Genomic DNA, 14,465 nt, shown 5'->3' on the forward strand with positions numbered 1-14,465 from the left:
ACAAATGAAATTATTGAAATCAAAATAACAAATGAAATTATTGAAATCAAAATAACAAATAAAATTATTGAAATCAAAATAACAAATAAAATTATTGAAATCAAAATAACAAATAAAATTATTGAAATCAAAATAACAAATAAAATTATTGAAATCAAAATAACAAATAAAATTATTGAAATCAAAATAACAAATAAAATTTATTTAAATCAAAATAACAAATAAAATTATTGAAATCAAAATAACAAATAAAATTATTGAAATCAAAATAACAAATAAAATTTATTGAAATCAAAATAAATAAAATTTATTGAAATCAAAATAACAAATGAAATTATTGAAATCAAAATAACAAATGAAATTATTGAAATCAAAATAACAAATGAATTTATTGAAATCAAAATAACAAATGAAATTATTGAAATCAAAATAACAAATGAAATTATTGAAATCAAAATAACAAATAAATTATTGAAATCAAAATAACAAATAAAATTATTGAAATCAAAATAACAAATAAAATTATTGAAATCAAAATAACAAATAAAATTATTGAAATCAAAATAACAAATAAAATTATTGAAATCAAAATAACAAATAAAATTATTGAAATCAAAATAACAAATAAAATTTATTGAAATCAAAACAAATAAAATTTATTGAAATCAAAATAAATAAAATTTATTGAAATCAAAATAAATAAAATTTATTGAAATCAAAATAAATAAAATTTATTGAAATCAAAATAACAAACGAAATTATTAAAATCAAAACAACAAAATTTCAAACATCATAAAAAAAATGTATCCAGTGCATAATATTCCCAAAATAGTTTTAAAAAGATTTTAAATGTTTTTAATAATAAAAAAATAAAATAAAACTAATTTCAATAATGCTTAATTAAAGTAAGACCAAAAAAACTTTTCAACGATTACTAAATATAAAAAGATTGAAAAAATCCATGCACAGGGAAGATAAAGGCATAAGAGAAAAAAAAAAGCGAAAGAACTGATTTGCCTTGTCACTCCGGTAGCAACCACATCAGAAGTTACGGAGTATGTTAGTTGACTATAACCAATAATACATTTGCTCTAGAAATTGATAATCCTAAGAATCAACATGATTTATAGAAATAAAATAAAAAATACAATTGCGAATTACTTAGGATCTCTATCTGGTCATGGCTGACGGAACAAGAGCACGCTACCTCCGTGAAGTAAAAGGGTCCCCGCTCAAAATTCCGTCGAAATTTCCGAGTTTAACAAGATATAACCTCCGACTTTCTTCAGGTGTATCAGCCGAAACGTTGTGAAAATCACACTCAAGATGAAAACAGTAGTCCAATGAATCCAAATAATACGTATAACAGATCCCCCATCTCAAAAATTCAGAAATGTCATAGAAAAAAAAAAATTTGTTTTTATATTGTTAAATAATGATAGAAAAGAGACGAGACTTACCTGGAGCACCATAAACTGTGTTCATAGCAGTTTCTTGTGATGAAAGCAATTCATCTAATAGCTTTTGTGCTGTAGGAAGTATCTGCAATTAAAAAGAAAGAGTCAAAGAATGGAGGATATATTTGCATTCTTGCCCAGAATGCCCCTATATTAAAAAAATAAATAAATAAATAAATCTGATGTACATATTTGTGACGAAACAAAAATATCGGGTTTGTTTTAATATACACATAGATTCAAAAAAAAAAAACAAAGATATAACAAATAAATGTTATCAAAAGGCAAGATAAGTTACTTTTCTACCTAACTGGATAATTTTTTAATGTTTTTATTTAATGTAAAATGTTTATTCGGTTAAAAAATCATAGTGTTTATCGATATATTTGAAAAAGATAAATGGGGGCAAGGCCTCTGTTGAATATGTTAAAATTGGGAAAATGAGTTCAAACTAAAAAATTATACAAAATACAGTTAGAAACCCACCCAATATATGTCAGCCTATGTCGCAGTAACATATATTGGATGGGTTTCTAACAGTATTTTGTGTAATATTTTAGTTTGATAACATTTATTTGTTATATATTTGTTTTTGAAAACTTTTTCATATCTATGTGTATAGTAAAACAAACCATAAATATCATATTCTAAAAATCACATAAACTGATAAAGTAGTTTATTTAAAAAATAAAATAAAAATAAAATTTTATGATTAACAATTTGTCCATGGATACTCTTACCCTCTCAAAGATGATAGGCCTCCACCTTTAGCCCCCCCCCCCCGTCTCCAACAAATAAAGTCTTGAGGCCTAAGGCATGGTAAGTAGGACAGGCCGATTTTGGAACCTCGGTGAGGCAATGGTGATGATAGTTGGGGTTTGACATAGAAAAGACCTACACGAAATATTTTTCTCAAAATCGTTATCTTTGCTTGAGGAAATGACTTTAAAAGTTGAAAAATTGAAGCGATTAAAAGTTTTTCTGTAAATTGTTAGGAACGTCCCGTCATCCAAACAATCCGTATTGTTAAGAAAATGGAATTATTTAGAATATATTTTAAACTACATTTTTAAATAAAATGAGTGAGGATAATAAATTAATAAAATAAATGTTCACTGTAAAGGCAAAATTATGTTTTTTAAATAATAACGACCAAAGTTCGCTTTTTCATTTCAGGAACTTTTTTTGGGTGGAAACATTTTAGATTTCCCCGTCGCAAAACACGCTCGTTATTGATATTGAAAAATAACGTTTGTTTATTATTTAATTTGAAAACATTACGATTTAGGCTTAATTATTTCGAAAGGAAAAACGAAAAAGACTTGTTTAAACTACTGATTTTTTGACAAATATATGCTATCAATTTGATTTTTTTTTTATTTAAAAAATAAAACTACTTGAATCAATTTATGATTTTTAGAATATATTTTTGGTTTGTTTTAATATACACATAGATTAGAAAAAGTTGTCAAAAACAAATATATAACAAATAAATGTTATCAAAGACAAGATAAGTCACTTTTCTACCTAACTGGATAAGTTTTTAGTGTTTTTATTTTTTGTTTTTTTGTTTTTTTTTACATAGTGATCACCACTTATCAAGGCCCGGAAGCCACTCAGTGATAAGGGTTATTGCAAGTACATTACGTTAGTGTGGAGATTTGATGAAGTGTTTACTTAAGGGGGCGATTCATTAGGAATTTGTTAACATTAGACTTGAAGACATCCAAGTTGTAGTTCGGTGGGAAGCAGGCAGACGGAACAGAGTTCCACAGGCGTGCAGTTCTAAGAAAGAAGCTTTGTTCATGGAATCCGCGTTTTGATTTAGGCACAGATATAGAGTGGGGGAAATTTTTCACAGTGGATTCAGCTAGATGGGTGTTTTTCGTGAAAGATTGGAGTTCAGACGAGCACCTGCCATGGAAATAATGATAAAACAAGGATAGGCTCGCAACGTCTCTTCTGTGGGAGAGAGGTTGCAGGGTAGAGAAAAGGGCATCCCCCACTAAGCCACGAAGTCTATTTTGTACTCTGTCAAGGCAGGATAGGCTGTTTTTAGCAGCTCCTACCCTGATATGGCAACAGTATTCCATCCTTGGACGTACTTGGCTTTTATATAGATAGAGAATTGCATCAGTAGTGAGATATCTTCTGGAGTGGTAGAAGGATCCTACCATCTTTCCAGCGACCTTGGCAACAGACTTGATGTACGTGTTCCATTTCAGATCAGGAGTAAAGGTCAAACCCAGAAGCTTGTCAAAACACGGGGTGTCACCCAGACGAGAGCCATCCATCACAATTGATGCCAGATAGGGATCAGAGCGTTGATGATGTAAGGATAGGAGTTTGGTTTTGGATGCATTAAAGGTAACCAGCCACATCTTCCCTCACTGAACCACGCGCTCGAGATCAGAGGAGAGAGAATCAGAGAGAACTTTGTCATTTACAGCCTTTGATGTGTTGCCGTAGATGGTCGTGTCATCAGCATAGATGTCAACGAATGATTTAAATATGTGTTTAGGGAGGTCATTGATGTAGATCAGGAAGAGAGTTGAGCCGAGGATTGACCCCTGAGGGACTCCAGCATTTATATTGCAGGCCTCCGATTTTTGTCCATCGGTTCATATTGTAGTCAGCTGGAAAGCAGGCAAACCGAAACAGAGTTCCACAGATGTGCAGTTCTAAGAAAGAAACTTTGTTCATGAAATTTATGTTTAGGTTTAGGCACAGATAAAGCATAGGGGAAATTAGTGATAGTGGTTTCAACTAGATGAGTGTTTATATTAAAACTCCATCCAACTATTGATCTTCCTCCCTTTCCTTCTCTTTCCATTTTCTCGTCTTTCTCCTGCGTCTGTGCATTGTACATAAATAGAAACACTCGTTGCATCACAGGTCAATCCAGTTTGACAGCCACCAACAAACTTGGACCAGTAGTCAGCAGCACAGCCAAGGGAAGAATTGCTAACCTCTCGATACCAAACAGAGAATAAAAAGTATAAATTTAATCTTTTTGTTTATATTTTTCTTGCAACCATACATTTATTTATAACATTTTGAATGTTTATTTAAATAATGACAATGATAATAACTAGCAGAATCACTGGAAATTCCACGGAATGAGAAATATATACATTTTGGTCCCCCAACAAAAGGGAAGGTGGACCTGTAAATTCACCCTTGTCTGTTCGTCTGTCCGCACTTTTCTCAATAACTACACCTTGGAGTAGTTTTAAATTTTGCACAAACATCAAACATGATATGAGTAAAAAAGTAACAGAACGGATTTTCCGGGAAAACTCCGGTTGCTCCCCCAGGGGTGCCTTTTGGGTTAAAATGATTAAAATTGACACTTTTGTGCTTATTAAAAAAAAAAAAAAAAAAAAATTGATGCCTTGGATTTTTATAAAACTTTTTTAAAAGTTGTAACTAACTGATTTCTATATAATTTTATTTGTCTGTACTTTGCGTGTGCCCAAGGGGCTCTTTTCAGGCTAATAAAAACACTCCATTTTGGGATTATTTTATGATATTTGTCCCAAATTTTCTGTGTATGTCTATTTAGCAGTTTTGCATGGTGCTGAACTCAAATTTAAATATGCTAAGGCCTTGGGGACTTTTGGGGCTAAATTGGTGGGGGGGGGTCAAGTGATCAACTTAGTCGTTTCTTTTTTTTTGCATGGTGCAGAATTCAAATTTACATATGTTAAGGCCTAAAACTGCACCGTTTGTTCATTTTCAGCAGGATTTGATGTCCCCCCAAGGACTTTTGGGGCTAAATGGGGGGGGGGGGGGGGCAATGCTAAATTTAATCATTTTTTTTTTTATGTCCTGTTCACTGTGCACTCACGGGGCACCATGCATGCTTCAGTTGTTATTTTATTGCATTTTCACCCCAAACAAGGCACAGTGCCACTTAGATGTAGGGGGCTACTATCTGGGACATAATTGCAGGGACACAATGCAGGAAGTTTCTCTTTCCTTCTCTTCCATTTATACATCCTTTGCCTTGACCATTTCTACATCCCCTGCACAACCTTTTCCCTTTTCTTGTTTTAATGTGTCTAATAATAATGTAAATCATATATTAGAGCTATCCCTTTTAAATGTAATAGTGCAATCTCAGAACAAAACACAACAACAGTCTTGTTTCTGGGTAATTCTCTTCTTTGCACCTGCTGTTACAATTAGATGAAGAGAAATTATGTTGAAAATGAAAATAGTCAACAGAGATAAAAGGTTATATTGTAATTTAAATTTATTGATCCTGGACAACGCAAAGTATAATAAAAAATTCTGTTACACTAATTCAGTTTTTTTTTTTTTTTTTTTTTATTATTACATTTTCACCCCAAACAAGGCAAATTGCCACTTTGGTGTAGGGGGCTACTATCAGGGGCAACAACTACTGGGGTACTATGTAGGGATTTAGGCAGCAAGATGTTGGTTCACGTTACACTTGAACTTCTGCACGTCAGTACTGTTGGGGAAGCAGGGACCTGGAATGGAATTCCAGAGTCTAGCGGTTCTGGGGAAGAAACTATTGGAGTAAAAAGATCTTTTACATCTAGGGATCTCTACAGTATGGGGGTGGGATTTAGTAGCCTGTCGGGTTTGTCGAGGGTGCTCACGTCGTGGGGGCACAAGTGATTGCAGTTCTTCAGAGCATTCACCACTAAAATACTTGTAGAAAAGGCAGAGGGATGCAACATTTCGTCGATGGGATAGAGGCTGAAGCTTAGATGCCAGTTCAGGGCCTATCAGGTTTGCGACTCTTTTGAACCTTGTTAAGGAGCGAGAGACTAGTAGCAGATGCACCAGCCCAGATGTGACAACAATACTCCATACATGGGCAAATGGTGGCCTTATAGAGGTACAGGATACTTTCGGATGTTAGTAGTTGTCTAGCACGGTAGAGAGAGCCCACCTTTCTTGCAGCGGCCCTGGCAATACCTTCAATGTAATTGTTCCAACTCGTGTTTCCTGTGAACGTTAGGCCAAGGAGTTTGAAAGATGTACTCTCAGATAAAGAGTCGTTGGCCATTGCTATAGGTGGTAGAGAGGGTTTCTTGTAATTATTGAATGAAACTAGTTTAGTCTTGGCAGCATTGAACGCGACCAACCACTTTTGTCCCCATTCCACCACAGATTGGAGGTCTTCCTCTAGTGTTTCTGCCATTTCTTTAGAAATGTGTTCATTCGTCTACCTACCAAATATAAATGTAATGTTAACATAGACAACTTCACTTCATCCTGCATCAGTTGCAATAAATTATGACTTATTTTTTTTATGTTACCTTTAAACTTCTGCATATCAGCACAGCCAGGAAAGCTGGTAACAGGAAGGGAATTCCAAAGTCTGGCTGGTTGAGGGAAAAGACTATTTAGAATAGAAAACTTTCTGGCATTTAGGGACCTCAACAGTGATTTATTTAGCTAAGTTATTTATGCTAACCTCTTTTTCGGCACTTTTCGGTGCGTGTAGTTATTAGAGGTGTGTCAGTTTTTAGTAAGCACAGTTATCAATTTGTGGTATATCGGAACTACTTTGTATCCTTCAACTTTTCCCTTGGGTCAATTATTAATTAGATATTAGATATTGGGAGTGAGGGTTATGAATTGTAGTATTACTACTATGAGGCGATCGCTATTCGTTTTTTAAATTTTATTTAAAGCGTAGCCTCATAAGTGTTTGCAGCTTATATCCGATTCTACTTTTATATTTAACTAGCGAGGGGTACCTGGTGTTGCCCGGGTGTTTGGAGGTGTGTGTGTGGGGGGGGGTTAAAAACAAAAAAAGTAAGTATGAGGATCGAACCCGTACCGTTGCAGCAGGAAAGTTGTAAATTAAAGTGTGAAAAAAAACAAAAAAAACATGTGCGACGTTAACCATTGCCCCACTGCGACATGCTAATGGAAACACGTTTGAATCTATTTAATTACTTGGATTTAGCAGGTGCGCGTTTTAATGAGTTAACGAGGTCAAGTTTGACTGTAGGATTTCATTTACTGCTGAACGCTTTTTTTTTTTTTTCTCCAAGATGTTATGGGAAAAAGACTAAGCCACATGCGGCTAGCGACAAATCTTGAATATTTATCATCCCGAAATTGAGCAAATTAAATAGACAGGCGAGCTTCGTTGTTAACTGTGAGATATTACAATTTATATGTGATATAAAAAGTTTTAAAATGTTGTGAAGCGAGCGACCGCTTCTCTGAAAGAAGCCTTTTGTAGACACACAGAAAAAGCGAATACACATACATACATTTTCGCTTTTATATTTATAGATAATTTTTTCACAGTCCTTAAAACTTGTAATCTCATGTTTCCCCGCTAAACATAAATAACGGAATGGAATACTTCATCAATGTAGACAAACCTATGCTATTATGTACGCGTTTACATGTATATGGTTTCGAAAACCTATCTCTGAAGAGAGTGCTCAATATTATTGCAGAGCAACTATGTTTTTTATTTTTTATTACCGTTTTATCTGTTTGATTACATGTTTCAGATTGTAATGTTATGACCCTTTAGGCTGTGATCATAGTGTAATATCTGTTAATTGTGGCAAGCAGGGTCAAGGGTCAAAACATTACAATCTGAAACATATGTAACCAAATAGATAAAACGGTAATAAAAAAAATAACTCTCTGAATCTCTCCAAAACTAACTACATCATGTGTTCTCTTACGTCACCTAATTACGTGTCTCAGACCAACCTAATGTTTCCATCTAGTTATTTGTTTATCCAAATCCAAAAGAATGTTTACATCTATTTTCTATTTTCGCATTCCTTTTGCGATTCACACGTCAATCATTTCTTCCCCAATTTAATTGTTTATTCTTCTAATCATAATAACTGATCCAGCGACCATCCGTCGCTCAAATCAATTAATAATAATACAATAACAATAATGTTTTGACCCTTGACCCCGCTTGCCACGGTTAACATACTATGCTATGATCACAGCCTAAAGTGTCATAAAATTACAAGATGTTGGACCATGTTCATGATCTAACAGCCTCGTCAAACCTTACAGAAGTGGTTGTTATATATATATATATATATACTATTATAAAATATATTTATATTCTAGTATTGAAGAAATGAGAAAAGATAAACCAAAATGAAAGAATGACAACCATCAAAATTAAGTTTATATATAGATATAAAAACCTTTGCCTGTGTAATTACTTCAGACACTGCGGTATAGTGGAAAATATAACTCCACTTTTCTTTACATCATATAAATTAGCCTGTATATTTGTTCACTGACTTATTTGACCATATGGATATATATTTTATAAATAAATAAATAAATAAAAAACTAGAAATAACTGAACGGTTAACGGATAAGTGAGGAATAAAATAAATAGAGCTTATCAATAAAATAAATATATAATGAAGTCACCACCCAAAAAGAAAAAACAACCATAAAGACCTAGGGAAATAACAGCAATGAGGGTATAATATTACTTCAGCTCAAAGTGAAAACTTAGACCAATAAACAACCGCCAAGTTAAAATAATACCAATACTTTCCCGCTGCGACAGCTTAACTACATGGGATCGTACTCCCCCCTCTTCCTTCACTCCCACCTACTCCTTTCTTCACCCCACCTCCCTCCAAAAACCTCTACTGCTCACGTTACACCTCACTTTCTTTCAGAGCCTAAACCACACCTGAATATATTTTATAAAAAACGAATGTAATCTTGACTCTGGTTTCAATATCGCCCCTTTTTTGGTCTGATGAAGTGGTCTCTTTGAATTGGGATTCCACTGAAACATGTATGCACATATGTAACCAATAATGTTTGTATAATAAACAGACTATATATACTGTCCTACATTAAGCACTCTTTAATAATCTTGCGGGTTTCAGTGGATTTACATCCAGGAAACCAATCTAAACACCATTATACACACACACACACACACACACACACACACACACACACACACACACACACACACACACACATATATGTATATATCTTCTATTTATATAAAAAGGAATTTCGCTTGTATGTGTAGGAGTTTGTTACTTGTGAATTAAAAAATGGCTGGGTCAATTTTTATGAAATTTCATACAAAGGTACTTTATATGCCTGGCAATGTTCTTAGATAGGTTTTGTATTGAAATGTCTTTCATAAGTATTGATAATCAAAATAATGTGATGAAAGAAAGAACAGGCGATTTTGACCAAAGTTAACATCTTACACAGCCTAACATCATAAGTGCATTTGAGAAGTTTTATCACCACACAAGCCAAAAGGACCAACATATAAAATCAACAGCAAATTCTTTGATATGACAGGAGCACATTTGAAATGGATGTTTCTGTTTAGAGCACAATGGAAGCATGATACTTGACTTTTTCATTTTAAATTTTAATTCAAACGATTATAGATACAAAAATAATTTTATAAAATCAACAGTAGGTTATCTACAGTGCAATGCAGACAACAATATATTGTGAACTAAGTATCTGCAAGAGGCACGTGAAGTTTCCTTCAGGTGGGGCACACGACGGGTCCCCAATTAAGAGGCAATCAATCGATTTGATTTAAAAAACGGCCAATTTCACCAATTTCAATAACAATAAAAAAAATATGGGAGTGTGAAACATTTGTCGATCATTATTCAATCCAAGGCAACGTCAAGTCTCCCTGCTAGTATATAAAGAAAATTATCTAGTGATGGATAAAGTATGTACATCATTTATTGCAAAAAAAAAAAATATTTTCAAATTTCTCCTTTATTCTAATACATAGATATGTATATATTAGTGTTGGGACGATTAATTGGAATCAGAAAAATCTTAACTGTTTTGGCGTATCAGAGTCACTATCAGAAAAATGTGTGTATTTTCTAATGCGATTACCGAAAGAAAGCGCAGGGGAAGACAACAAAAAAGTTCATTGATAGTCTCAACGAGGTCACTAAAAACATGACTATAGATCTCATCGGAAAGACCAAATGCAGACGGGACTGGAGAACCGTACTCATCATTGTCTGCAATAATAGACCTGATATCCGACGAAGAATATAGGGGAAATTCTGAAGAAGCACCAAAGTTTTGTATAAGACATTAAGTTCATGTGTGAAAGTCAAATGATTTTTAAATGATTTCTCTTACCTGTTGTGGCAGTTCACTGATCAAATATTGAGCAAATTTCTGAAGTTGATCTCTACGAAGCCTGGAAAGTGACTCTGACACGGGAGCCCTTAAACAAACTGTGTGAGCCTAGATTAAAAAGAAGAAATGTAATTATAATTTCACAAAAAAGTTTTAATTTAATAAAAATAAGTGGTTACAATTGATATTTACACCATCTTAAATAGTTAGCGCTTGGGCATTTCTTACCAAGAAAGTCGAACTTCAATTTTATATTCGAAAGAAAATGTGTTTCAGAATAGTTGAGATGAGGATTATTTTTTCTTTTACTAGTGGGTTCATCGCTTGTCGAAACCCAAAAGTCTGAGATAAACGTTAATGGATATCGGGTAGAGTGTAAAATAACACCTCAATGATCGGTAATAGAGGAATGAGTAGAGTTTGACTATTTAAAAGAACAGCTCAACAAGAACTTGTTTACATTGGACTTGAAAACGATCATGTTATAGTCAGTTAGGATTATTTAGATTCTTTGGACCACTGTTCTCCTCATCTTGAGTCTTATTTTCACGTTTTGCTCAATATAACTTCCAGTTGCCAGACTCCGAGGGGGGGGGGATCCTTCTTCCCACCAGACTCCGGAGGAAGGAGGGGGGTCCTTCTTCCCGCCAGACTCCGGAGGAAGGGGGGGGTCCTTCTTCCCGCCAGACTCCGGAGGAAGGAGGGGGGTCCTTCTTCCCGCCAGACTCCGGAGGAAGGAGGGGGGTCCTTCTTCCCGCCAGACTCCGGAGGAAGGAGGGGGGTCCTTCTTCCCGCCAGACTCCGGAGGAAGGGGGGGGTCCTTCTTCCCGCCAGACTCCGGAGGAAGGGGGGGGGTCCTTCTTCCCGCCAGACTCCGGAGGAAGGGGGGGGGGGTCCTTCTTCCCGCCAGACTCCGGGGAGGAATCCGTCTTCCTGCCAGAATCCAGGGGGAGGGGGGTCCTTCTTCCCGCCAGACTCCGGGGGAAGGGGGGGGGTCCTTCTTCTCGCCAGACACCGAGTAATCTCTTTCTGCCAGACTTGGGGAATTTTTACAGAATTTTGAACAGAACTCATTTTATCTACAAGAGTAGCATGCTCTTGATTCATCTAATAATAATAATAATAACTAATAATAACAATAACTAATAATAATAATAACTAATAATAACAATAACTAATAATAACAATAACTAATAATAATAATAACTAATAATAATAATAACTAATAATAACAATAACTAATAATAACAATAACTAATAATAACAATAACTAATAATAACAATAACTAATAATAATAATAACTAATAATAACAATAACTAATAATAATAATAATAACTAATAATAACAATAACTAATAATAATAATAACTAATAATAATAATAACTAATAATAATAATAACTAATAATAATAATAACTAATAATAATAATAACTAATAATAACAATAACTAATAATAACAATAACTAATAATAATAATAACTAATAATAACAATAACTAATAATAATAATAACTAATAATAATAATAACTAATAAGACCAATAACTAATAATAACAATAACTAATAATAATAATAACTAATAATAATAATAACTAATAATAATAATAACTAATAATAATAATAACTAATAATAACAATAACTAATAATAATAATAACTAATAATAATAATAACTAATAATAACAATAACTAATAATAATAATAACTAATAATAATAATAACTAATAATAACAATAACTAATAATAACAATAACTAATAATAATAATAACTAATAATAACAATAACTAATAATAACAATAACTAATAATAATAATAACTAATAATAACAATAACTAATAATAACAATAACTAATAATAATAATAACTAATAATAATAATAACTAATAATAATAATAACTAATAATAATAATAACTAATAATAATAATAACTAATAATAATAATAACTAATAATAACAATAACTAATAATAACAATAACTAATAATAATAATAACTAATAATAATAATAACTAATAATAACAATAACTAATAATAATAATAACTAATAATAACAATAACTAATAATAATAATAACTAATAATAACAATAACTAATAATAATAATAACTAATAATAATAATAACTAATAATAATAATAACTAATAATAACAATAACTAATAATAACAATAACTAATAATAATAATAACTAATAATAACAATAACTAATAATAATAATAACTAATAATAATAATAACTAATAATAATAATAACTAATAATAATAATAACTAATAATAATAATAACTAATAATAATAATAACTAATAATAATAATAACTAATAATAATAATAACTAATAATAATAATAACTAATAATAACAATAACTAATAATAATAATAACTAATAATAACAATAACTAATAATAATAATAACTAATAATAATAATAACTAATAATAATAATAACTAATAATAATAATAACTAATAATAACAATAACTAATAATAATAATAACTAATAATAATAATAACTAATAATAACAATAACTAATAATAATAATAACTAATAATAATAATAACTAATAATAATAATAACTAATAATAATAATAACTAATAATAATAATAACTAATAATAACAATAACTAATAATAATAATAACTAATAATAATAATAACTAATAATAACAATAACTAATAATAATAATAACTAATAATAACAATAACTAATAATAATAATAACTAATAATAATAATAACTAATAATAATAATAACTAATAATAATAATAACTAATAATAACAATAACTAATAATAATAATAACTAATAATAATAATAACTAATAATAACAATAACTAATAATAATAATAACTAATAATAATAATAACTAATAATAATAATAACTAATAATAATAATAACTAATAATAATAATAACTAATAATAATAATAACTAATAATAACAATAACTAATAATAATAATAACTAATAATAATAATAACTAATAATAATAATAACTAATAATAATAATAACTAATAATAACAATAACTAATAATAATAATAACTAATAATAACAATAACTAATAATAATAATAACTAATAATAACAATAACTAATAATAATAATAACTAATAATAACAATAACTAATAATAATAATAACTAATAATAATAATAACTAATAATAATAATAACTAATAATAACAATAACTAATAATAACAATAACTAATAATAATAATAACTAATAATAATAATAACTAATAATAACAATAACTAATAATAATAATAACTAATAATAATAATAACTAATAATAATAATAACTAATAATAATAATAACTAATAATAATAATAACTAATAATAATAATAACTAATAATAACAATAACTAATAATAATAATAACTAATAATAACAATAACTAATAATAATAATAACTAATAATAATAATAACTAATAATAATAATAACTAATAATAATAATAACTAATAATAATAATAACTAATAATAATAATAACTAATAATAACAATAACTAATAATAATAATAACTAATAATAATAATAACTAATAATAATAATAACTAATAATAACAATAACTAATAATAATAATAACTAATAATAATAATAACTAATAATAATAATAACTAATAATAATAATAACTAATAATAACAATAACTAATAATAATAATAACTAATAATAACAATAACTAATAATAATAATAACTAATAATAATAATAACTAATAATAATAATAACTAATAATAATAATAACTAATAATAATAATAACTAATAATAATAATAACTAATAATAATAATAACTAATAATAATAATAACTAATAATAATAATAACTAATAATAACAATAACTAATAATAATAATAACTAATAATAACA

General features: G+C 29.7%; 1 protein-coding gene across 2 annotated transcripts in view; it reads right to left on the reverse strand.

Moving 5' to 3' along the window:
* LOC145266312 (zinc finger SWIM domain-containing protein 8-like) overlaps positions 1–14,465 on the reverse strand; it is a 128,780-nt gene that overhangs the window by 72,855 nt on the left and 41,460 nt on the right. For both annotated transcript variants that reach the window (XM_080121869.1, XM_080121868.1), the window contains exons 5-6: positions 10,605–10,712; positions 1,461–1,542 (exon numbers count right to left, since the gene is read on the reverse strand). In XM_080121869.1, the coding sequence (XP_079977995.1) occupies positions 1,461–1,542; positions 10,605–10,712 (190 nt within the window). The remainder of the gene's footprint in view (positions 1–1,460; positions 1,543–10,604; positions 10,713–14,465) is intronic.

Source organism: Euprymna scolopes, chromosome 41, assembly GCF_053919585.1.
Source record: "Euprymna scolopes isolate OS-2025 chromosome 41, ASM5391958v1, whole genome shotgun sequence".
Classification (NCBI taxonomy): domain Eukaryota; kingdom Metazoa; phylum Mollusca; class Cephalopoda; order Sepiida; family Sepiolidae; genus Euprymna; species Euprymna scolopes.